General features: G+C 41.2%; 1 protein-coding gene across 6 annotated transcripts; it reads left to right on the top strand.

Moving 5' to 3' along the window:
* The first annotated feature begins 9,273 nt into the window (after nucleotides 1-9,273).
* YIPF5 (Yip1 domain family member 5) lies at nucleotides 9,274-18,503 on the top strand. 6 transcript variants are annotated; one of them, XM_083600245.1, is made up of 6 exons: nucleotides 9,274-9,427; nucleotides 10,974-11,090; nucleotides 12,962-13,134; nucleotides 13,895-14,040; nucleotides 15,082-15,263; nucleotides 16,806-18,503. In XM_083600245.1, exons 2-6 carry the CDS (start codon nucleotides 10,984-10,986, stop codon nucleotides 16,966-16,968), a joined length of 771 nt encoding a protein of 256 aa, XP_083456371.1. In that variant the 5' UTR covers nucleotides 9,274-9,427; nucleotides 10,974-10,983; the 3' UTR covers nucleotides 16,969-18,503. The 6 variants fall into 6 exon arrangements, with proteins under 6 accessions (XP_083456371.1, XP_083456372.1, XP_083456376.1 ...); XM_083600246.1 differs by lacking the exon at nucleotides 9,274-9,427 and adding an exon at nucleotides 9,614-9,636; XM_083600250.1 differs by lacking the exons at nucleotides 9,274-9,427; nucleotides 10,974-11,090 and adding an exon at nucleotides 12,035-12,240.
* Nucleotides 18,504-26,202: the final 7,699 nt, after the last annotated feature.

Below are 26,202 nucleotides of genomic sequence, written 5' to 3'. Positions count from 1 at the left end.
GAAGACATAGCCTGTATTGTATGTCAAGATGATATGCTGGTTTCGAATAGATGAATCTTTTGTTGGCAAAAGAAGAAGAAGCCTAGACAAGGGGTCAGCAAACTATGGCCCGGGGCCTGGATGCGGCCCAAAAGGGTCGCGAATCCAGCCCGCACTGCCATTTGAAAACACCCGCCAAGTGTCTGAGGCTGAAAGGCCGCGTCGGCATTTACCTCAATGCGGGGTGGGGCGGCAAGCATCTCCAATGCGGCTTTTCAGCAGCACAGGGACTGATTTGTCAGCCTCTGCGCAGCACTGAGGTAAACTCCGATGCAGCCTTTCATTCATAGAGCCGCCGCCAACATGCCTACCTCTCAGTGTTATTCTTTGGAGGTTCACGCCCAGCCTCAGTTAGACTCTGGGGTTGCGGCGCTCATCTCGCTTTATTGGCCAATGGAGCCAGCGTACAGCTTCCGGGTCATGTGGCCAGCATGACTAAGCCGCTTCTGGGGAACCAGAGCAGCGCACGTAAATGTCATTTACCTTCCCGCCGGAGCGGTACCTATTTATCTACTTGCACTTTGATGTGCTTTCAAACTGCTAGGTTGGCAGGAGCAGGGACTAAGCAACAGGAGCACTTTGGCGTGCTTTCGAACTGCTAGGTTGGCAGGAGCTGGGCCTGAGCAACGTGAGCTCACCCTGTTGCAGGGATTCGAACCACCGACCTTCTGATCAGCAAGCCCTAGGCTCTGTCGTTTAACCCACAGTGCCACCGACGTCCAGGTGTTTTGGCCAAGAACCCTGTACCCTCATCAAAGAGAAAAGCCTTTCACATTGACTTAACCATATTGAAACTCTGAAGTACTAATACTTTCCTGCTCCTCCACATTGAAAATGCTGTTAGTAATACAAGATGGAGGAAACTGGAGAGGCATGACAGTTCACCAAAGATCAAGAGCACTGTGTGGTAAGTTGCAAATGCCTCATAGAAAATTGAATTTGAAGCTGAGTTTAAAAACAGGTTGTTACGAAATGAGGTTCAGATGTTCATAGAAAAGTTGTCAAGAAATCCATCACGTGCAGACAAACCCTTGGACAAGTTTAAAGTAGTTAAAGAGGAAGGGCCACATGTCATTGTGGTTTTGCATGATGAAGGTCTAGGTCAATCACCAGCTTTTCCAAAGAGGGCTGGGAGAGACTGTTCTCTGAAATCCTGGAGAAACACTGCCAGTCAGTGTAGACAATAGTGAGCTAAATGAATCAATGATCGGATTGAGTATTACACAGCTTCCTGTGGATTCTATCTGTAAACATGCATGGCATTTTCAGCACAGTAAAGCCAGAGTAAAATTCAAATTGGGCAGTCCAGCAATAACAACAACAACAACAATTTATTATTTATACCCCGCCCATGTGGCTGGGTTTCCCCAGCCACTCTGGGTGGCTTCCAACAAGAGATTAAAAATACATTAAAACATCTGTAATTAAAAACTTCCTTAAACAGGGCTGCCTTCAGATGTCTTCTAAACGTCAGGTAGTTGTTTATTTCTTTGACATCTGATGCGAGGGCATTCCACAGCCCCCAATTTTGGAACACACCTCTCCAACAACAACAAAAATGCATACCAAACATCTCTTAGAGAAAAATGTGCAAAGAAATGTATGTTAGTGAAAAAAGTATACAGGAATGTATTTTTAAGGGGAAATTAATTGAGGAAATGTGTACTTTAGGCAAAATTGAATATGGAAATGCGTTAAGAATTTTTGTCCATACATAAAAAAAGAATTCCAATTAAATCAAGATTAGAAAATGAGAAACTGAAACAAAGATTAATAGATTCACTCATCCAGTGCACAAAGGATCTTCTATCATCTATGTTTAAGACAGCATCTTGCCTCAATTCCAAACATTTTAATACACTGAAAAAGCACAAGGGCCTCACAGTATCTGAATAAAATATATACAGATGGCAATTAGAATTGCTGGATATGCTCCGAATCCAAAGCAGTTTGGGTTTTTTCCATCCGTGATGGGAATACCGAACTCTCAAGCTTGGAGTAGGGATAAAATAAAATATGCCTTATTCTTGGCTACCCAATAGATTCCAACCTTTTAATGTTACTAGCCTTTACTTTACTTGCTTTGTGGATGGTTCAAGAAGACAAGAAAACTATGAATTATTCTGAAAACGGATAATAATGATAAGAAAGTTAACTGAACATCAACAACAGAAGCTTATGTCTCCTCCTTTAAAATAATGGCTGACGGAAGTATGGACACTCCCATAAATATTAAATCTCACCAGAGCAAAAAGTCCTTTTAAAGTTATTATTTCAACCTTTTTTACCTTGCAACATCCCAGAGTGCCGGGCAACACCATTAATGGCCTTCAAGAGCCTTAAAAACTCACTTGTTCCAGCTGGCCTTTAATTTGGATGGTTTTTAGGTTGGTGTTGTCTTATGCTATGGGTTTTGATCTTCCAGTTTTAGATTGTTTGGTTGTTTTATGTTGTAAAAAAATACTATGGTAAAAGCGTCCCCAAGCTGCATGGAGCTGTGAGATGGAGCTGAGCAAGGGAAGACTGGCCTGAGGCTGCTCTTGAAGGCTGTGTAATTTGCTGCCTGAAAATCAGGCAAAAGTGGTCATGTTAATTGGCCTCCATTTGGTCTCAAGTGTGTCACATGCCTGTTTTATCCACACTTTGGGAATGAGTCCTGCTCTTGTTACTTTCAGAATTTTGTGTCATTTTAGCAATATATAAGAAGGATTTAAACCACAATCTGGTGTGATCTCACTGAAGCCAATAAGACTGTTCTGGAGAAAGCTTGTGAGAGAAAGAATCTGATTTATAACATACACACACACACCCATCCAACAACAACTTTGCTTCCATAGTCACCTGTAATTAATAAATAATACAACAAAACGCCCCAGATAAGCTGAGAACAGCTATGGAAGCAGAAAGATATCTCAATGTAAATCCATACAATGACCTTTGATATTTTTGACATAAAAGCTTAAACTGAAGACTTTCTTACTTGTACTTGTACAACATTGGGTGAAATAAAAGTGTGTATCCCAATGAAAAAGAGTTACAGAGTTCAGTATAAATAAAAATAGTGCATCTGGCATTCTCTATAAGCAAGGCAGAAACACGGATGAGATTGAGCTTTGCAAGCCATAATAATAATAATGAATAATATGCTCACTAAGGGTGAAATTTGCATCACCTGAACGGGGCTGGGGTAAACTGACTTTGTAGAAACGAAAATGAGAAAGAAAGGCACTGGTAAGGTAAAACCAACTTTTGATCCATTGCCAATGTATAAGGCAGCTATACTTTCTTCAATATTTCATGTCGTCTCTTCCGAAAAAATTCAGTAGGAGAAACATGAAACATAGCCTTTTTTTCCTTGGGGGCACATCTGAATGTGTTCTCATGTACCATTCCTAATCATATGTTGAAGCTTGAATAGATGAAATTAATAATCTTTTCCAACACATGGGAACGCATAAGTAGGAAAAAGATATATATGTTTCCATGTTAGGAGCAGTGCAATGCTTTTTCTTTGCACGATCACTTTCAGTTTGAGAAAGATGCTTATCCATAGATGACTCCAAGCACCAAACGACTCACAGTCCTTTGTAGCTTACATAAATCCAGAGGTCTGTTTGGGTCACATCTTTGTGTTGTAACTGCACCTAGGGGTTCAATACCAACAGACAAGGGAATCTAAGAATTCAAAGACTTAGGGCGAGATTGCAGGAAGCCACAAGCAAAAAAGAATCACATATTCAAGTCATTTCTTGATCAAGAGCTCTAACAATGATTTGACAAAACAGATTCATTGGAAGAAACTGGTAAGCTTAAACTGTTGATATACAATGACTTTCTTTGATGATGAACCACAAAATAAAACGGCACTTGATAGACTTCAGTGGTTATGTTCACAAGGCATACTCAGACATGATGAGTCTAAGTATCCAGCAGATCATACCTGCACAGTTTTTGGACTATTGGCCAGGAGATAAATAAAGCTGTTGGTTTTCCTCTCTGTTTCAGTGGGTTCATAAGCACCTCACAGGCCAAAAGCTGATAGAGCTTATTCAGCTTGGAGGGTCACATCTTTTAAACTCTGGGTAGATACTATATGGGATGTGGGTGGCGCTGTGGTCTAAACCACTGAGCCTAGGGCTTACCAATCGGAAGGTCTGCGGTTCAAATCCCCATGACAGGGTGAGCTCACGTTGCTCAGTCCCAGCTCCTGCCAGCCTAGCAGTTTGAAAGCACGTCAGAGTGCAAGTAGATAAATAGGTACTGCTCTGGCGGGAAGGTAAACGCCGTTTCCGTGTGCTGCTCTGGTTTTGCCAGAAGCAGCTTAGTCATGCTGGCCACATGACCCAGAAAAACTGTCTGTGGACAAATGTCGGCTCCCTCAGCCAGTAAAGCGAGATGAGCGCTGCAACCCCAGATTCGTTCGCAACTGGACTTAACTGTCATGGGTCCTTTACTTTTTTAGATAATTTTGCCCCCTTTTAATATTCTTTTCATTTTAGAAAGTTTTTTTTAAAGGAAAATGGTCTAAAAAGCAAAGCTTTATTACTTCTTAATATGTTTCAAACCTTGGAGGAGCACATCTGTACTATACATTTAAAACATCATCATACCACTCTGAACATTCATGGCCTCCCCCGAAGAATAGCTTGTTAAGGGAGCTGAGCGTTGGGGGACCCCATTGCCCTTTACAAAGTTACAATTCCCAGAGTTCCCTGGAGAGAGAGATTGCTTTTTAAACCACTCAGTTTAACACATAGCAACCATATGGGTGGTGTCCCTTACAAGAGAGTGGGGGGGTCACTATGTGGTCATACAAATCTGTCTCTAGGCTGCTTTTAGAGCATGCAGAATGTTAAGAAGCTGACTTAAAAAAATATGATATCTATTTCTTGAAATTGAATTTCCCTCAAATCTTTGCAAATGTTATTTTCATAAATGTTCTCAGATACAGAGTGTGTCAAACTATAGTACTGCAACTCACAATAAAATAACAGTGTTTTAAAATAAATACGGTATATTCAAAAGCAGTATTTTGTCTGCAGACAAATTATGTGGATCAAGATAAAGTGCCTTGATACAGTTCTGATAGACTGAAGTGTAAAAAAGCTGAGGTTGCTCTGGTGTATAAATCATGGCAACCCTGAATCTAGAACTCATCCTTCTGACACACAAAGGAAGATTTAAGCATGTGGTAAAACCAAGCGAGACATATTGATCAAAGGATGCCCAGAAACATCCTTCATACAGGGGAAAAGGGAAAGAAATGATGGCCACAAATGTTTTCATAACCCTAGAAAGTTGTACAAGCTCAAATTCTAACAAACCCCTTATATCAAAGTATGATTAAATATCAGACAAGGACAGAGGGCTTCTCAAATACCAATAGCATGGCTCTCCTAAGTTCTCCACAAATGGCAGTGGTGGCGGCAGTGGAAAGGGGATGTTTCCTTCAGCCTGGCTTTGCAGAAGGGAGAAGCAGTGCAAGGGACTCTGACTTCTGTAAAAGTCCCACTTAGACCATACCAAGGGACATTTCATTGGATGCCAGCATTGGACACTCACCCACTCTTCTGTTCAAAACAGGAGAGATGTGGAAATAGCTTCTCTCTATAAGGGTGATGATATGAATGCTTTCTTTCCATTTAAAGGAAATGATGGGAGCCATGCTTGCATTTTTTCCCTGCTCTTTTAGATGTGAAACCCATTTTGTATTCTGTCAATCTTTCATGGCAACCATTTTGTGATTGGCACCCTCAACACTTTCTCAGGATTCCAAATATTGTCCCCACTGGCCCATAAAGGTTGGCAACTGCTGTTTTTATCATTGTGTTGATGTGCGGAGGAAAACATGAAGGAGCTTAACGCTGCTTTTTCACCTCCTTTGTACACACTCCTCTTCTCTGCAACAAATTGAGCATGCGCTACTTACTCTGCCTCCAAACACTCGTGTGCGTGTGTGTTTGGATTGCTTGCAATATACATACAGTGTGTGTGTGTGTGTGTGTGTGTGTGTGTGTGTATGCCAGTAAACATAAAAAATGGAACCAACATCCTGAAATAATCAGGGGCTTAGGCAGAAACAGAAATGGAAGCGAGGAAGAAAGTGGAAGTAGGTGGAGTTGAACCACCCCACACAGGAGATGCAAACCCCCACTTGTTCTTAGTTGCAATTTGCTCTGAATTTTCCCCTCCTTTCCAGATTATTGTCAGGTGAAGAAAATCTGGATAAGGGAAAGAAAAATGTGATAGCAATGATTCCTGGGGTATGTCAAACAGACATAGGACATTTTAAGGGTAGGACAAGAAATTTCTGATCCACTTTAAAGGAAGGTATGGAAGGGCCCCATGTCCTGCCTGAAACCTTGGAGAACCAATCCCAGTCAGTGTTGACAATCAATAGTCTTGGCCAGGTATCTTCAACTTTTTCAGACCCAGCACCCACTTTTAACCCATTTAGGGACCCATTTCTTAAACCTTTACCATATATTTGTGTGGTGTTAGTGCTCCTGTTGTGACCCTCCTTGGATCAGACTGTGACCCACTAATGGGTCCTAACTCACCAGCTGAATACCAGTGGTCTAGACTTAGCAGAAGGCAACAGCCAATGTTCCTAATCCTATAACACAATTATTGATGTTGATGCTATTTCTGTGGTTGATTTTGGTCTGTTTCATTTTGTATCTTTTTTTTTTTTAATGTATGAAATCTTTATATTCTACCGAACAGTCTCCTTCCTTCCATTGGTCCCCTCACCCTCCCCACCCACAGGTATTCTGATTTGTAGTCAGTTGAACAGTATTTTCATCTTTGATTTCAACGCTAACAGAATAACAATCCAACAATAATGCAATTCTGAAAATTGATTCCACACACAAAAAGGAATCATTATAAAATGACAGTTCTCTAACAATGCCTCCACTGTAAAGAAAAGCTTTTTGTATTCAATTATGAATATATATATGTAGGTGCAACCAATTTGTTGGCTTCATTTCCTTCAGTCAAAGTAACATAAAATTAATTTTGCTCCAGGGTTCTCGTTGTAGTTAAAATAATTCTTTGGGGGTTTTTTAAGGTAAAAAAAATGTAGAAAGGCATTTAAATCCAGCAGGCTTTAAGAAAAAAAATATCTCTATTAACTTTAATATGAAATTCTTCTTAGGAACTGACAAGCAGTTCATTGATCTATATGTCTCAAGCCACCTACAGAATTACATTTCTAAATTACTGAATATATCTAGCAGATAAATTCCTAAAGGCCACGTGTATAGCATGAAGCTTCAATAGATTATAGGAGACAAGAAGACCAGCACTAGGAGCCTTGTGGTATCTCCAAAGCCCATGCACTCAACAAAATGCTCCACTGCCAGCAGAAGACTGAGAAATTGTCCTTCCACCTGGAGCACAAGGACCAGGAGCATCATGGTGCCCTCAGTGGTGTTCCACCTACCTCCCATGAGCTGATACTTCAGCTATGGGAGCAGGTATGGAGGCCAGTGCTCTGTGACTGGTGGTGGCTCACAGGAGGTGTGGGCCGGGGATCAGGGAAGCTTGGCATGGGTAACCAAAGGAGAGTTGGCTGCACAACTGTGCCAAGGCTAATCACTTGCCAACAGCCCTTCTCACCCCATAGCAGCCATTACATCTGAGCTGAGCAGCTTACCACCACTGCATCAGGCAAGAGCCACCTTCTCATTGCAGGTCCTCAGCAGCAACTCTGAGGTAGTGGCAAGGCAGACCCCTTCTCCAGCAGTAACATCTGAGTTTGAAGAAGACAGAAATGAAGGAGAGCAGTCAGAGAAGAAGAGGAGAAGCTGAGGCAGCCCATGCCACATCACATCACACCATCAGCATCTACCCCGTCAATACTGAAGGAAGCCCTCTTACACCCAACCATTTTTCTTGCAGGAAATCCACTGCTTTGAACCAGGATGATGTTCCTGTAAATAGTACTTCTTCTTCTTTTTCTTCTTCTTCTTCTCCCTATTCTCAGTGTCTTACTTGGCATTCATGTTCAATGGGTTAAGCAGTTTTACTAAATATGAATCCACAAGGGGAAAGTTGAGAACAGGTGAAGTACTGGGAGACTGGCGGCGGGCAAATGTCATCTCCATGTTCAGAAAGAATTAGGGTCTGCGAAGTAAAGGCTTATGCAACTTACTGACTGGTCATCTTGATACCTAGAAAGCTCTAGAGCAGGTCAATAATTTTCAGTTTGTGAGCAATTTAGAAGATAATGCTATGATTACAAAGAGCCAGCTTTAAAACAAGACATACTAATCTAAGTAAGAGCTCAATAGATCAAGAGAATGCTGTGGATACAGCATATCTTTATTCCAGCAAGCCTTTCTACAGTTGGGTGGATTTCTGGCTGGTTGGTGGAGTCCTCCCCAACTTGGAAGAGAAGTGGCAAGTGTAGCACAGCAGGGAAATGCTGTGGCTTGGAATGTGGATTCCCCACGTCAGCAAGAGGTTGGGCTAAAATGGCCTTTGAGGCTTCAAACTTCTCTCTAATCCCATCTCCATATTTTCCCCAGTAAAATGAGACCAAGAGCATTCGGTAGACAAAAGAAAAGCGACACATAAAGAGAGCGCTACGTGTTACACACGGCGTCCAAAGACTGCTGGCAAAGCAGATCAGCGCGGTCTGTTCCGAGTTTTATAAGAACATGCGACGCCAGAGAACTAAGCCAGCATCCCAGCTGCACGAGGGGTTTCCTAAATAAATCCTCCTTATCGGAAATGCCTCATGCACAGAAGAGGGAAAGCGGGCCAGCGCGGAAAGGAGCAATGGGCGCCTTATCGCAGGTCAGCACCTGAGCCAGCAGCACTTAGGAGCACAATGCACATTAACCTCCCCTCAGAATATATATATATATATTTAAGGACGTTATCTTTAAAGCTCAAAAACTAGAAAGGATCATCGTAAGAAGCAGCTTTAAGGCAAGGCCCTCTATTTTCGAAGAGGCACAACAAGAAGAAGGGGTGGTTTCCCTTTATTTAACATATGCGTTTGTGTTCGTGTATTAACCGTCCAGGCCGCGAGACCCGCAGGCTCATTCCGCTCTGCGCATGCTCACGGGGCGCCAGAAGGCAGGCAGCCCCCGGCGAGACGCCCACGTTCACGCCGTTCGGGTTGCGGCGCGCGCTGGCGTACGTTCGCCCGTCCTCGCCTCGTCATAGAGACACGGGGAAAGACCGGCTTCCGCTGGAGGAGGTTGGGAGTGAAGACATCGGCTCTGCACTACGCATGCGCCTGTCGATCCGGAAGTGCTTCTCCTTGGGCGTCTGACACGTAGCGCCTGAGCGAGCGGAGGGGTGAGGGGTCTTCGCGGGGTTGCGGCCGCCGGACGTGCGCGTAGCGAAGGGGGTCTGGTGCCCGGGCCTGAAGGTGAGCTCGGGGGGCTCGTCACACCCGCCGCCCGCCCTCTCTTGGCAACCACAAGCGCCGTGGGAAAGGGAGGGAAGAGGCTGGGGGGGGGGGCAGGGATGCCGAGCTCCACTCAGCTTTAAATACACCTCCAGCAGGCAGTTCGTCGAGAGACGTGACCCACAATCGGGCGGCATCGCCTCCCCCTTTCTCTGTTGTGTAGCACGAAGGTCTGCAGTGCTGATCCCCCCCCCCCAACTGGGTCTGTTCCTAGTGGCTTCCAAGCACCCGCATCCCAATTTCATTGATGCCAGAGGTCGGAAGAAATGCTAAAATGATCCCGTTTAAAACGTGTTTTAGCGGAGGCAGATAACCTCGCTCAGAACGTCCTTTGCAGTAATGTCATGCAGCTTTGTGTGTAGTGGTGATGGTGGTTGTCTTTCTTGGATAAATTGAAATAAAAGGGGAGGCATACTGGATAAAACATGGTGGGTGATGGCTACATATGCCCTGGCATATTTCTCAGTGCGGTGATGGCAGTGTAGAACCTGCCAGGGGGCGGGATCTAGAGTGCTACAAATGCTCTGGGGTATAATTAACAACAAACTGGTTTAAAGAGGTTTTGTTTTAGAGAAGAGCGGTAGCTGAGTGGTAGAGCATATGCACTGCATGTACATGATTCCATATTCAGATCTAGTTTAAAGGTCTTTGAGTAGCAGGGCTAAACTAGCCTTCCCCAGCCTCGTGTCCAGCATGGCTAATGGGCGTTGTGAAACAGCTGGAGGAGAGCACCACATTGAGAATGGCTGGAGTTGACAGTGCAGAGCCAGATGTGTCAGTAGTCCTACTTGGATACAGAACCTGAGCCTATACTAAGTTAACAGACTTCTAGTATTTCACTTCTAGTATTTCACCATTTTTCAAGAGGTCCTGTATATGCCACTTACTATGTGATTTGGCAATACAGTAGTATCTTTTTGCACTTAATTGATTTCTTTTCTAAGAGCCTTTTTATATCTGTGATTGATTATAAGAACATGCAGTGCTAGAAACGGAGATATGAAAGCTAAGAACTAAATGACACATTAAACTTAGGTTTAATTATGGGTGCAACAACGGAATGTCTAGGCATGCTTTTAATAACAAGAATAGAAAGCTAAAAATGAATGAACTGCAGCTAAAATATTATGTTCATTTTTTCACATGGTCTAGTCCTTCCTATGCCCACCCCCCTAATATTCTTAAGAGGCTCTCTTCTCCAGTCTTCAAAGAGTAGCTAGAAGTGGGGAGACAGAAAAAGGTCCCCCTTTCCTTCCACTCTGCAGTTTTAATCTGAAATCTTAGGCCCAGAACTCAGAAACTGTTTGCACTAATGAAATTCTCTGTCGCAAAATGCACCTAGAACAATGGGGGTTTCGAACACTGAGAACATGTGTTTTTGTAGTGGTAGGGCTTTGCATTCTGCTTGAAGGAGCTTCAGAATTACCAGCTGCATCTTAGGAGTGAAGATATAATTAGCTGAATTGTGTTAACTTTTGAATACATTGAAATGTAATTTATTTTGCAGACAGATTGCAATGTCTGGGTTCGACAACTTCAATACAGATTTCTATCAAACAAGTTACAGCATTGATGATCAAGCACAGTCCTATGGAGGAGACTATGCAGGAGGAACATACAACAAGTAACTTGAGTTTCCTTTATTCTTTTAGTAATCATAATAAAAAATGAAAATGAAAAATGTAGAAATTATTTAATTCCTTAAGATAAACATAGGACATTGGTGCCATAAACATAGGACAGTTTTTATATGCAAGTAGAGTGTTTAAAAGTTGGATGCTTGTAAACATTCATTGTTACTAATAAAACTACAATGCTCTTTAATTACACTTTGCTCCAGTTCATAAAAATTCACATTTAGTCCAATACATTTTATACTGTTATAAGTAGCTCATATATAGGGAGCACTGTTTATGTATCAACTGTTCATTAATAGCAAGTTTTGTACATTGCTTACCAAAAACTGACTTTGTAAATAAGCCCATCAGTGTTACCAGCCTGCACATTATTCTGCTTACATTTTCTAGCTGGCTGCCATGGACAAGAAGTCTTCTTTTCAGCTACCATTGAAATGCAAGCTACTACATAAGCCATTAGTTTTTTAGTGGATTGGTTTTAAAAAAGGAAACGGGAGGGGGGGAGTCTACAGCCAAGCAGAGAAAGAGACTTTTGTTTTATTGTGGCTAGCACAGAAACCAAGGGAAAAGGGGACTTGGCAATCATGCCCTCTTCCACCAACCTACACTCACCTGCATGGAATTTCTTGTTGCCTGTGGCAGCCTGGCAGCCAGTCATTTTATTCAATGCAAGCCTGTCTTACAAGGTTTAAAGGGCAGTGAGCCTTAAAATGAATAAATACAATGCATCACTTAGAATGTGTCCTTAGAACCCAATTCTGGATAGGTTCTGCATTCTTGTCTGTGAAGAAGCTTGCTTAGAAATTAGGGGAAAGTACAAATACAAACAACCCAGAAGGCCAGTTGTGGTGGTTTGTGTCATAATGGGTAGCAGGTCATTGTGCATGTCACAGGTGTTAAAACAAATGCTACTATCCACATGATTCATTCAACTCTTTAGAATAGGAGAGTAAGGTGACTTAGCTTAGGTCCTCATTTAAGGTCCAGAAATATGTTGGACTACATTAAGAAACTTGTAACCAAGCCTTGACAACAATCTCAGTAATATAATCTGAGTATGCAGTTGGATTTGTCTGGAAGTGATCATTGAAGGGGATGGGGGCAAGGAGAGAAATTGTCAGGAACATTTGACAGGAGGCAAGCACTGTACAAATGATGGCTTAAAAAAAGAAAACAAGGTTTTAACAGGACTGATAGTTGTGAGGCATTCCAAACCATTGAATTCCAGATAAACAGTGGTAGAGTTCTTTCTGCTTCTCCTTTACATGTTGTCGGAATATATTCGTACAGCCATCTTCTAGAAATTACGTTCCAAGAATTCATGTCTGCAGTGTTGTATTCACTGATATTGTATAAAGGTAAAGGTACCCCTGACCATTAGGTCCAGTCGTGGACGACTCTGGGGTTGCGCACTCATCTTGCTCTATAGGCCGAGGGTGCCGGTGTTTGTCCACAAACAGCTTCCGGGTCATGTGGCGAGCATGACTAAACTGCTTCTGGTGAACCAGAGCAGTGCATGGAAATGCCGTTTACCTTCCCGCCAGAGCAGTACCTATTTATCTACTTGCACTTTGACATGGTTTTGAACTGCTAGGTGGGCAAGAGCAAGGACCGAGCAACGGGAGCTGCGGGGATTCGAACTGCCGACCTTCCGATCGGCAAGCCCTAGGCTCAGTGGTTTAGACCACAGCACCACCCGTGTCCTTGATATTGTATAGGGAATGTTTATATTGTATAGGGAATCTTTATATGGAAGTGTCTCTTGTGGAGTAGGTATATAAGGGCTTTGAAAGAGTTTCTAAAATTCCTGTGTTGTAAGCATTCATCTAATACTATTTTTTAAAATTGCTTTCTGCAGACAGTATGCTGGCTACGACTATTCTCAGCAAGGCGGATACGTCCCTCCAGAGATGATGCAGCCACAACAGCCTTACACTGGCCAGATTTTTCAGCCAACGCAAACATACACTCCATCCTCCCCACAGTCCTTCTATGGAAGCAATTTTGAAGATGAGCCACCCTTACTAGAAGGTATGGTTTTTATTTATTGCAGATCTATTTATATGCTAATATATTTGGGGGACGCTATAAAGGAGCACTGACAGCTGATTTCCAAAAGAATACATGCATATATTTTTTAATTTATCTTTACATAGTAAGACAACTGCTATTGAGTTTTGTTAGCAGTTTCTCTGGTCTCTGGTTTTATTCCATTAACTTGCCTCTTACAAACTGATCTTGTGTGTTTCAAGTGGAAATTAATTACAGGGCTGAGATAAGGTTGAATATGGCCCTACCCCATCCCCCCCCAAAAAACTTCTGGGTTTTTATTTTATTTTAAATATATTTCATGGTGGTGCTATGCTATCTTTTATAACACATTCATACCTTGCAAATATTTTTCCACAATTAATATTTCTTGTTACAGCATGTCTAATATCTCCTATCTAGTGATGCTTGTGACTCATTGTGCCAGTCCACAAACATATTACAAATCTGTTGATTTTTTTGCTTCCCTTCTTTCACCCTTACATAACTTGTAAGCTTTCCAATTTCTGCACATTCAGATACGATTTTTGATTTCCATTCTCTCACAGCAGGTACTTTCAAACTTTTCCCCAGTGTTTTGCATAGCAGAATTTTGCAGCTGCAACCATATCTTAGAGTTTGTTTGTTTTCTTTTGGGTCACTCCACGCCTTGCAAGTTAATACAGCAATCCCTGACTGCTTAAAACAACATGTTTCCACTGATGACAAATGTTAAAATACTGTTCTTTGTTTGATAATGCAGAACTAGGAATCAATTTTGACCACATCTGGCAGAAAACTCTTACAGTATTGCACCCGTTAAAAGCAGCAGATGGCAGCATAATGAATGAAACTGATATGGCAGGGCCCATGGTCTTCTGCCTAGCCTTTGGTGCCACATTATTGCTGGTAAGATGTCAGTGGTACGCATATGGGGGTGGGGGGCATCAATCTAAAATACGTTGGGCAAAAACAAAAGTTGCAAGTTAAGGCATTTCTAGTAGGTGTGGTTTCTTAAACGTATAAATACATAATGAGGCTGTTTGAAATGCAAAAGAAAAATACAAGAGTAATTTTTGTGTGTGCATACTTTAAAAATATAATAGCTTTACAGAGGCAATGTGGTGAATATGCATGAATGTGAAATATTTTGTTAGGACCTTGTTGGACAAGTTTCAGAGAAGCTAGATCTAGTTACACAGTTCTTCAGATGAAAAGGTGAATTGGGTGGCCTTTTATTTATTAAATTATTTCTATGCTTTTGATCAAAGATTTCATGTAAGTATTTAATTCTCAAAGACCAGCTGAAAAGTTTCTCACCCACCTTCAGAAAGTGAGCAAGGATAAGAAACTTCTCTAAGAAGATGATTCAGTAGTTTGTGAGGCTGCTACAGACAAGGACTGGCTCCTGGGGGAGACACATCATGAGCTGGGTCTCATATAAAGTTCTGCACCTGGAAAAGCCTTTTTATTAATTTACAGAAACTATATCTCCCCTACCCCATTACAGTGCTCTGGTGATGTATGGCTCAGTGCTTTTTGGTTTGGAAAGATGTGTAGATGACTGACCTGGCTCCTTGTGGTCCACACACTGTTGGGAGTATTTATCTCTTGTGTTGATACTCATCTGGTGCCTTGGACCCACCCCACCCGAAAAAACATGCACACACAGTTTTTTCTTGCAACATCTTCCCCATTCATCTTTTTAATAAATAAACAACCTAGAGTTTTAAAAACTATTGTAAACTTAGTAAGTAAAAATACCAAAACGGTAAAGAAAATGATTCTGCCTGTAATCCTTAATTTTCACTGTTAATAAAAAGTAATATTTTCTTTTTCTCCCTCTTTGATTTTACTCTATTTTCCCCATTCTCCAAATAGCTCTAATATACAAAACTCCTAATAAGACAATGTGGTTTGAACTTTTGATTTGGATTCTCTCCTTTCTAGGCTGGCAAAATTCAGTTTGGCTATGTGTATGGGATTAGTGCAATCGGATGCTTAGGAATGTTCTGTCTCCTGAATTTAATGAGCATGACGGGTGTTTCGTTTGGCTGTGTTGCCAGTGTGCTAGGATACTGTCTCCTTCCTATGATCATACTTTCCAGCTTTGCAGTTGTATTTTCTCTACAGTAAGTATTGCCGTCAAATATTATGTTACACTGATATACTGAATGTTACATCTATAAATTCTAGTGATGGGAAAATCTACAAAAGCAGCTTGTATTAACTTAGGGCTGTGCATTCACCTTGGAAACAAAGAGCCACACCTTGTAGATATTAGGATCAGATCAGGTTCCAGGCAATATGAGCTCACCTTGGAGCTTTGAGGGGGCTTCTAAGATTTTGTTTGCCATTTGCTATATTTTTGTAAAAGGGGGAAAAGATGCTCCCCATGAATACAATACACCAAGCAAAGAGGTAGGGGTGTAGTTCTATGACTGACAGCTCTGCTTTCCAATCAAGTGATTTACTTTGGTTCCTTTCTCTTCTGGTCATAGTGCTTTTATTTAGGTGGCAATCCTAGCCCATGTCTTGTTGTGACGGGACTTGTTAGAGCACCACAACCCACAGTGCCCTACAGAAAGGGAAGGGGGAAAATGTTCCTTCACTGTATCAGCTCCCAGGTTGGCACAGTGAAGAGACATGGATTAGGCCAAGCTTCCTCAACCTCGGCCCTCCAGATGTTTTTTGGCCTACAACTCCTATGATTCCTAGCTAGCAGGACTAGTGGTCAGGGATGATGGGAAATGTAGTCTCAAAACATCTGGAGGGCCGAGGTTGAGGAAGCCTGGATTAGGCTGTGTCTGTCACATAGTGGCGGCAGGATTTGCCAGCAAGCTTCCCTACTGATGGTGGAGCTTCCCCACTGATGTCAGAGCTCCCCGAAAAGCTGAGGCTGGTAGGGCTTGGGCAGAGGTGCACCTCCACCTCATCCAAAACCTGTCTGGCATGGCAGATGGGAAGTTTGGATTGCTCTGTTGGGTAAATTTGTATATTGCTTTTCAATTAAAAAAAAAAAATACAAGCCACACATTAAATGTATAGTAAAAAAAGCAAATACAAGCACCCCTAATATTTGAAAACAATATTTCAAAATATTACTAAAAGACAAGAGGATCAATACAGCAAAATCAAGTAAAAATCAGGGAGTTCTTCAACTTGGATTAAATTAGTTCCCAAAGGCAGTAGTTAAGATCTACATCTTTAATGCCTACTTAAAATCTGCAAGGGCTGTGTCTTATCTGATGCCCTGTAAAATTTCATTCCGCAATTGCGGGGTCACCGCTGAGAATGCCATTGTCCCTGTGTTAGCTGGTCTTTCTTTTATCCACAGTTATCTCTGTAGGGCTTCAGCAAGCCTTTCTTTTGGGAGGAACGTAGAAAGACTTCCTTCCTTCCTTCCTTCCTTCCTTCCTTCCTTCCTTCCTTCCATTCTTTCTTTACTAGTGGGCAGGCTTAATTGAGTGATATAGTTATATTTTGAAGCCCCAAATACTGGTGGTAGCATGCTTGAGAGTGCTGCTGGATACATTTTTTTATCCTTCCCCAAAATATGCTTAAAAGCCATAGTAACTGGAATACCTTTGAAGAATGCACAGGACTGTTTTGACATGTGCACAGTGATGCGAAGCTGTTACCCAACATTGTGTTTAAATCATTTTGTTTTTCAGGGGTATGATGGGAGTTATTCTTGCTGCTGGAATTATTGGATGGTGTAGCTTTTCAGCTTCCAAAATCTTCATTTCAGCCTTGGCAATGGAAGGACAACAACTTTTAGTAGCATATCCCTGTGCTTTATTATATGGAGTCTTTGCCCTCATTTCTGTGTTTTGAGCTGACTTATCCTTATTGTTGGACTTAAATGGGCCAAACTGAAAAAGCCTTCACTTTTGAGACACTTAAAACTGGGACCAGAAACCAGCTCTTAGTCACTATCATGCAAGGTTAATGCTTGAATTGTCGTCTGGAGCAACAAAAACAAACAAGCCTTTTGTGTTCCTTTTTATAGGACTCTTGAATACAGTTTTGAACTGTCCTGTAATGTCTATACCTTTAATACAGGTTCATGATTATACTGTTTAAAATGTAACATTTCTTTCCCAGTCCAACAGCCTCTGGCAAAATATTATTATTTTGAAAACTTTTGTAGTTCAGAAGTTTTTATAGATAAGAGGAAATGAAACCATGAACTTTACAGTTGCTTTCCCATGGCAGCATGCAACTACAATCCTAAACAAAAGATATACATTCCTTTTTTTTCTACCAGTTTAGCAAACTAGAAAACTATCTCAATAAAACCTAATCTTGAAGCAAAGCAGAATGAGTCCCACATATAACTTTTGAAGAGTTTACAGCACCAACTTAGATTATGTTTTTGTTTACAGTAAATGGTCCAAAAGGCTTTCCAGGCTCAAAGCTACTGCATTTATAAATGTTTCAGTTTGTATGTATTTTGTAAATAGCTCTGTCATAATTGTATAAATCTGAGGTGTTCACTTTCATACTAAAAAATCAAGAATAGACTTTCAAATGGTTCCCCAAAAACAACCTGTTTCAGAAAGCGGTTTGGATGAATGTTGTCCTACACCAATTAAATTGTCCCCAAATTGCTCTTTGAAAGTGTTTCAATTTGACCTTTAACAATATATCTTCCCAGTAATGTTGTCCAGCCTTGAATAACAAAAAAAAGCCTCATTTATTCAAAGGAAGATTTGTTCCTATTGAGCAAATGCTACATTTCAATCACGGCGTGCTTGTATCCAATGTGGTTTATCCAAAGACATCCCTGCATGAATGGAGCATAGCACAGGGCTTCGCCTTCCTCTCCTATCCCCTTGCACCCCCATGTGTGCTGTCAAAATCTGCTTCAGAGGTTTGGGGAACCCTTGAGCAGATTTTGGGGTCTCTGGGAGCTGCTGGAGAGGAAGGTGAAGTTGCTCATGCCAAATGTTGGATTGCACCAATGGCGTTTTATAATTAGGCTTCTTAATTGTAAAGCAAGTGTTGGAATCCTATCCAAAATGACAAACAAGTACTTACTTCACATGAAAAACTTGCATGTCTCTGAGAAAGTAATAATTTTGTCATCCTTTGTTGAGAAATGGAAGTAGCTAACAGTATCTCGCAAGTCTTAATTTTGTCATAGTGGTACAGATTTTGAGTATCCCATTGGATAATATCGGTGAACCAGTGTAACTTAACAAATCAGCCTCCTTGTCAGCAAATACCTGGTCATACACTAGTTTTTGCTCCTTTCCATGCCTCTGCACAATTCTCCATGTGATCTGTTTTCATGTAGCCCACAATTGTTGGCTAAACACTTTAAATAAATGTTGTGCAAGAAATTCAGATAACTTTGCACATTTAAATCTTGGGTATTTGCAAATTAAATTCTGTGCTTTGGCAGTTTTTCCTCTGAAATATATATACAGTGGTACCTCGAGTTACATACACTTCAGGTTACATACGCTTCAGGTTACAGACTCCGCTAATCCAGAAATAGTACCTCTGGTTAAGAACTTTGCTTCAGGATAAGAACAGAAATCGGGCTCCGGCGGCATGGCAGCAGCAGCAGCAGGAGGCCCCATTAGCTAAAGTGGTGCTTCAGGTTAAGAACAGTTTCAGGTTAAGAACGGATCTCCGGAACGAATTAAGTACTTAACCCGAGGTACCACTGTATTGATCTTTCATTAGTTCTATTTTAGCAGAGAATGGACGGGACAAATTTTTTTCAGAATTTGATCATGATAGGGGAGCAATCCTCAGATTCATACCCATTCTCCCCACATTGAAAAATAATCTACCTGTGGGTAGCAGGTTCAATGAGATGCATGGTAAAGATACATTTCCAGCGTCTTCCACTTATAGTTTAAAATTTGAGTCTCTAGTGCCTCATTCTTTCTTGTATTGAACACAGGTCTGCAATGAATGGTTTCTCTCTGTTTCTCTATTTTCTAACTTAAAAGATATCTAATTTTCATGTAATATTTCCTACCATTCTACTGAGTGATATCCAATGTAGCATACATCGAAAAATGTTTTTAAAAATCATTGGAAGATAAAATTAACCGAGGAAGGCTCTGCAACTAGAAATCTGCACAATAAGTAGGCTAGCTATTAATACTTTGGCATTGATTGTGGAGATTGCCTACTATGAGTAATCTGAGCTTCTGCACTTTTATAGTGTGCATATATTCCTGGCATTAGTATAGCATGCCCTTGGGAGCTCTGTAAGTATGCATTGTGTGAAGAATTCAGTCACCAAATTGTTCCTAATTACGTTTTGGGTAACCTATAAAAACTTTTAACTGCAATAGGCAAGCAGCTAATGATGGATTAGAACATTACCTGAGCACAACCTGAGACATAATTTAGGATGGTATAAATCAAGCTGTCTAACCCTTACAGTACTTCTGCAACTTGGAGTTAATTCATATCCAAAGAAGGACTCAAGGCCTTTCATCTATTTGCCACACATTCCCACCTGTTGTTGTTTTTTTTTTAAGTCAGGGTTGGGTAGCCAATGTGCTTCCTATATACTGCTGTACCTTTAGCTCCCATCATGTCCAGTAGGCATGGTCAAGGATGGCATTTGTAGCCCAGAAAAATCTGGAGAACACAACATTGACTACCCCTCCTACAAGATATGTGCAGATATGTGTACTTTCCGTCTCAAAATGCCCAGAATGCTGCTATGACAGCAGGCGAAACTAGTATAAAATGGGGGGAAGTGCACAAGGTGTCTTGTGTTTAACACAAAGGCAATCAGAGGAAGAAGGAAATGAGGACTGCACTCTTGCTGGAGTAACAACGTAGGTAAGTGAGGAGGGAGGTGTGAGCATGGCCTGGCAGGATTCGGATGCCCAGGACTTGGGTACATGCACTGACTAGTGAGGACTCATGATCTGAGTGTCAAAGTAGATATGACATATGTCACATAGCTTGTCCTTGCCTAGTGTGTGATTTGCTGGCATAGGTCTAAGCCGGACAGGGACCGTGATCTGGGAAAGGAGAGCTTTAACCCTTCCCCTCCCCTCAATGTCTGAATCGGAATTTGACACACGCCCAAATCAAAAAAAGTTACTGCCCGCAGCCAGAGGGAAGTTGCCATTCAGGGGTGTAGGAAAGGCACAACTGGGAGTTTCAGACAAAGTGTCTGCAAAAAGGACCGTTTCTGATACCTCACTGTACCTGTAATCCAGTGAAGTCTTAAAATTTCACAAGTTTCAGAGTATTAAGATGAATTACAGTCTTGGGAAGCTTCAGTTGGTGCTAGAATGGAAGTGAATTTTGAAATGAGCAAAAGAAGGATGAATGTTTATCTCACAAAAAGAAGCGAAGTGGGCAGTGACAAGAGCCTGGTATTTAAACGGCAAATGGCTTAAATTAGGGAGGGGAAATACACATGCAAGCCCCTTCCTCTATACCCCCCCAATATTTGCATATTCACCCCAAATATACGAAGAGGCGTTTTAAGCACATTCAGCTGAACACATTGAAAACACCTTGGGTTTCTGTGGTGCATGTGTGGACGTCTGAAGTGCATGCCTGGGGACATCAGGGCTGGGGTTTGCATGCCCTGTCACCCTTTCTCATTTAAACCCTTTTGTGTTCTCTCGAATGCCTTTGCAAGGTGCCTTATTGAGTCAGGACACGGAGAAAGTGTAGGTTTTACCAGTTCCAAGAGATCCTAGGCCAGTATACTGAAGAAAGGACAACACTCCTGATCTGTCTCAATGTAGGGTGGCGGCAGGAGTTCCAAATGCATTCTTCCCCAACTTGCTAGTATTTCCAGGCAGAATGGGAGACTTCTGAGCCAAGGTGATTAGGTAGAGGCCCAAAATGGAAACAACAGGGTATTGTCCAGGAGCCGCCTGCTTGGAAAACCCAGTGGTTTCTACCATAGTTGTTACTCTTTGTTGACTACAGTCATCATTCGGTTTCACTGCAGCATTTTGCACATCTGTGTATTTAGCATCTAAAAAGAAAAAGCATTTGAACCACAATTATGGGGATAGTGTTAGGACTGGTGGTGATGGAAATCCTTGGAAGTGATCCCTGAAGTCTTCTGGATCCTGTCCATAGGCAGCAGCAATACAGCACTTAGTTCCTTGAAATTAATCACAAGGGATTTCATAAGGCTCTTTTATTCATGACACTTGGACATTTCTGCTCATAGCCATCTTTTTAAATCTTACTATCTTACGTAAAGCATTCTGCCAAAAAAAAAAAGCCCTGTGTTGCAAAGGAATGCAGAAGCAGCTATTCTAAAAACGTTAATTTCAACTTTTGCTGATTAAGGTTTACCCATGTCCCTTTGATCTCTTAGTCATGCATCATGACAAACCTGATTATAATTTTAAAGAGTACTTTTTAACTAGAAATCGTATATTTTCATTGTATCCTGGTTATCACTGTACATCTGCCCCGGTGCACAAAGTTCTTACTCTGCTTTAATGAGGAACATTATCTGTTCATGGATCACAGTGTCCTGTTTCTGCGCAACTAAATTAAAATGATTACTTTTTCAAATGAGACCTAATTGTATTCCAAACTGTTCTGATAAATATGAAAGATCAAATTCTTCTCTGAGCACATCAAGTTCTAACACTAGGATATTGTATAAGGTTAGTATAGCTCACTTCAATTTTATTTTAAATTTGGACCTTTTATGGCAATTAGCTCTTAATTTTTCAGCTAGCTTGCATGGTGACGGACTAGCTGTTATGAACTTAATTTTCAATGGTGTTAGCTCTCTCTTTTCACATAGACGTGTTAATGCTTGGAAAAGAAATCTGATACTACTGGCGTTTGAATTTTCTGAAGCTGAATCTTTAGAATACCAATGTGGGTGGTTATTTTTAAAACCTCAACTGAAACATAATACTAGCATTATTATTTTTAAGGCAGCTTTGTTTGTCCATAAAGGGGTGGGGGGTCCACAGTTAGTGAATACTGTTGTGAGGATCAATTAAACTGCAAAATAGCATGCGATAATTTTGACTTCCCCAGAAATCTCTCAGGCACAACATTACACAAAGCTGTAATTTGGAGGATGGGAAACGGGTGTGAAACAGTAGAATGGGGGGGGGGTTGGGGGGGTTGTTTTGCTCATATTTGCTCATATTAAGATTGACACATGCATTATAATCATTGCATATAATGGAGTCATTGCATATAATGGAGTGGTTAGAGTGCTGGCCTGGGACTTGAAAGACCAGGGTTCAAATCCTGCCTTGATGCTCACTGGGTGATCTTGGGCCAAGTGCCTTCTCTCAGCCTAACTTATCTCACATGGTTACTGTGAGAATAAAATGGGGAGGGATAGAAGCATGAACACTACCCTTGAGCTCTTTGGAGGAAAGGTGGGATTTTAATGCAACAGTAAATTAGAAAATGCATCAGTTCTCAGAAATGTCAGTGGAAGTAAAAATGCAACACAAGCATGGGTGCAACAGAGAAATCTACCTAAAATGAAGATAGAAGCCACTTTCATGTTCAGATTCTAGAACGACGTGACTATAATTTTAGGATTCTATGAATTGTCAAGAATTGGAAGGGACCACCAGGGTCATCTAGTCCAACCCCTTGCAGTGCAAGGAATCTTTTTCTGCCCAACATGGGGCTTGAACCCACAACCCTGAGATTAAGAGTCTCAAACTCTACCAATTGAGCGATTCAGAAACCAAATATGAATAACCACAAAACCGTTGTGAGGACAGGTTTAAAAACAAAATCTGTGCAGTGAAAAGAACTTGGAGCTTTTCCTATGTATAGACACCCCATGAAGCATACATGTAGCTCTAGTGTACATATTGTCTTTTCCTTTCAACTTGATTGCAGTCCCAGCTGAGTAGGGGCATCTGCACATGCAAAGAGTTCCATGTGCACCCTGAGAGGCCCCGGAAGTTTCAAGCAGACCCAGCATTTCAAAAATCTGCAATATGTCCAGTGGTACCTCGGGTTACAAACACCTCAGGTTACAAACAATTCAGGTTACAGACTCCGCAAACCCTCCGCAAATCTGCAATATGTCCAGTGGTACCTCGGGTTACAAACACCTCAGGTTACAAACACTTCAGTTTAAAGACTCCGCAAACCCGGAAGTAGTACCTCAGGTTGAGAACTTTACCTCAGGATAAGAACAGAAATGGTGTGGCAGCAGCAGGAGGCCCCATTAGCTAAAGTGGTACCTCAGGTTAAGAACAGTTTCAGGTTAAGAATGGACCTCCAGAATGAATTAAGTTCATAACCAGAGGTACCACTGTAAACCAGAAAAGCTTCATACCATGACCGATAGTTGAAAGGCTGCCTCAGTGTTAATAATCTTTCCCCCCACTTTTTATTGGAATTTTATTTACAACATAACACAAACCCCCCAGCCCCCCAATACACAAATCCACACTCATTAAATGTGAACATAACATACAGTGAGCATAACATACAACAATACAAACAACCAAATAAAAGACTTCCTTTGTCCTGTATCTGTTTCCTTTATGAATAATTATTAAGATTTTTCTAATTACAACTTAAATATCCACTCCAGTGTTGATAATCATTCACATGTAGTTCTATCTCTGGCTTTTTTGTTCTGCACCATGCAGCTGTGAAGGATGCAAACTAAAGCAGAAGTTTGGTGCACAAGGGATGAGGAAGGATTTTTAAAAGCGATTTCCTCATTATTTTTTTTAATAATATTTTTATTTTTCCATATAGACACAATACAACAAACATAAACATACAAAAACAAAAACAAAACAAAAAACATGTATCATTTCATATCCTAATTTCATATCCTATCTTCCCCGACTTCCTCATGCCTCCCCTTTCTGTATTCCAAATTCTTATCGATTGTTCAGCAAATCTTCCCTTATTTTAATTTAAATTTAGACTATTATTCCTTATTCTCCTTATCATAACCATTGCTAATAGTAACCATTTACTTTCCAGTCCAACATCATTCTAACTTTCGTTAACTTTGTAATATTTCTTTAAATAGTCCTTAAATTTTTTCCATTCTTCTTGCGCTGCTTCTCTTCCCTGGTTTCGGATTCTGCTCGTCATTTCTGCCAGGCCCATATAGTCTATCACCTTCATCTGCCATTCTTCCAGTGTGGGTAGTTCTCGCGTCTTCCAGTACTTCGCAATAAGTATTCTAGCTGCTGTTGTAGCATACATAAAGAAAGTTATATCCAAAAGCGATTTCCTCAAACCATTTCACAATTAAAAAAATCACATAGCAAGCTGCTTTTTGCCCTGAACAGGGAACTGTACTATATTGTGTTAGTCAAGAATGGATGAGCACTGCTAATTGCCTGGTTTTTCCTTACACGGCTTGGATTTTCATGTTTCTGAGAACCTAATGTAACAATGAGTGCTAGTCGAGAATTTTATGTGGTTTATCTCTACGGCTCATGGCATTTGAACAACTGGCATGAACTTAATATAAAATACATCCCTTATGAATGAACTGTAACCCTGGTACGAGCACCTACATTATCTTCTTCTACATGATTTGGAAAGAACAGCTAGCACCCTGACCCTAATGGTTGCAGAAAAGATCAGAACACTAATCCTTGTATTTGCCAGGAAGGCCTGTTTACTGTTTATCAACCTCCTGTAAGCAGGAACCAGACTCCAAAAAGACAATGAAGATCTTTTTTAAAGATAAATTTATGATTTGGGAACTACAGAAATATCAATGTTGTCTTCCCAAAATTAAGGCCCTGTCCTCTTCAAGCTCATCTCACAAAACACAATAGTACACTAGAAGGAACTCATACCAAAGGATGGAGTTCTCTGTTATCCCTTCCCTCAGAATCCCTACCTCTCTTCTCCATAGAAATTAGGTAGAGTCAAAGTACACTTAAAACTTCAAGGTTTTCAATGGTTGGTTAGCTCACAGCTTTCCAATAATTATTTCTAGAAAAAAGCCCATGGCTCCCTCACAAATGTTTGCAACAGCAGGGAGCACAAATAGGCAAGAGGCAAGAATTTTTGGGTGGCCATGATTCCTTCAAGAATTGTGGGGTCTGGTTCAACCGTGGAAACAGGACAGTTATGTCTAGAGCACCATGCCCAACCTTCAGCCCTCCAGATGTTTTGGACTACAATTCCCATCATCCCTGACCACTGGTCCTGTTAGCTAGGGATGATGGGAGTTGTAGTCCCAAAACAGCTGGAGGGCCACAGGTTGGGGATGCCTAGTCTAGAAGGCTGCTTTCTATAAGGCTGATCAAGCTGTGCTCTCTGCCATACAGAGAAATGGGATGCCAAAGTAAGTTCACGTTTATTTTAATAACAGACTTTCCATTACAGATCCAGCAACAAACATTCCTGTGGGCTTGCTACACGAAGGCCAGATGATGAAAATAGTCTGGGGATCTCATTGTGTATGATTCCCTCAAAGAGTCCTGGGAGCTATGGTTCATTAAGGGTGCTAGGAATTGTAGCTGTGTGAAGGGTAAACCACAGTTCTGAGGAATGAATGAATGAATCTTTATTTGTGTCAGCCATCGGCCATAGCAATAAAACAACAATACAATATACAAAGAATAGAAATGAAAAGTCAATTATATAAAATATATTTTAGGGTTTTGAATCAATAGTCTGTTAGTGGATCTTATTCTGATTGCCCCAGCTAAAAACCTTGCAACCTTTGCTGTCACCTGCTCATCTTGATCTGCCAAGAGAAAGGACACTGTGGCAGTGGTTGGGTGACCCGGAATGGACAATAAAAGAGGGGTAATAAGAGGGGCAATGCATTCAATCTTGCGAGTAAAAGCACATCTGATCAGCATTTTCAGGATATTACCAGAGGGAACAGTACCCTTATCTTCAGACACCTATATAACTTTTCACCCTTTGAGGGATATATTTTGACTTGGCAGTAGGGAGCACTGCCCCACCTCATGTTTATTTGATCCCATGGGATTATTCTTCAACAGCGCCAACCTTTCTGCCCAGTTCTATAGTCCTAATCATTGAATGGCATCTGTTTTAAGCAGTGAAATGGGCTTAGGTACCAGCTATGCGTACCAAGAGCAAGATGAGTGCCCAGAGTCG

The sequence above is a fragment of the Podarcis filfolensis genome (assembly GCF_964270895.1).
Source record: "Podarcis filfolensis genome assembly, chromosome: 2".
NCBI lineage: Eukaryota > Metazoa > Chordata > Lepidosauria > Squamata > Lacertidae > Podarcis > Podarcis filfolensis.
Note: the sequence above shows the minus strand (reverse complement) of the source record. Positions and strands in the feature narration are given on the sequence as shown.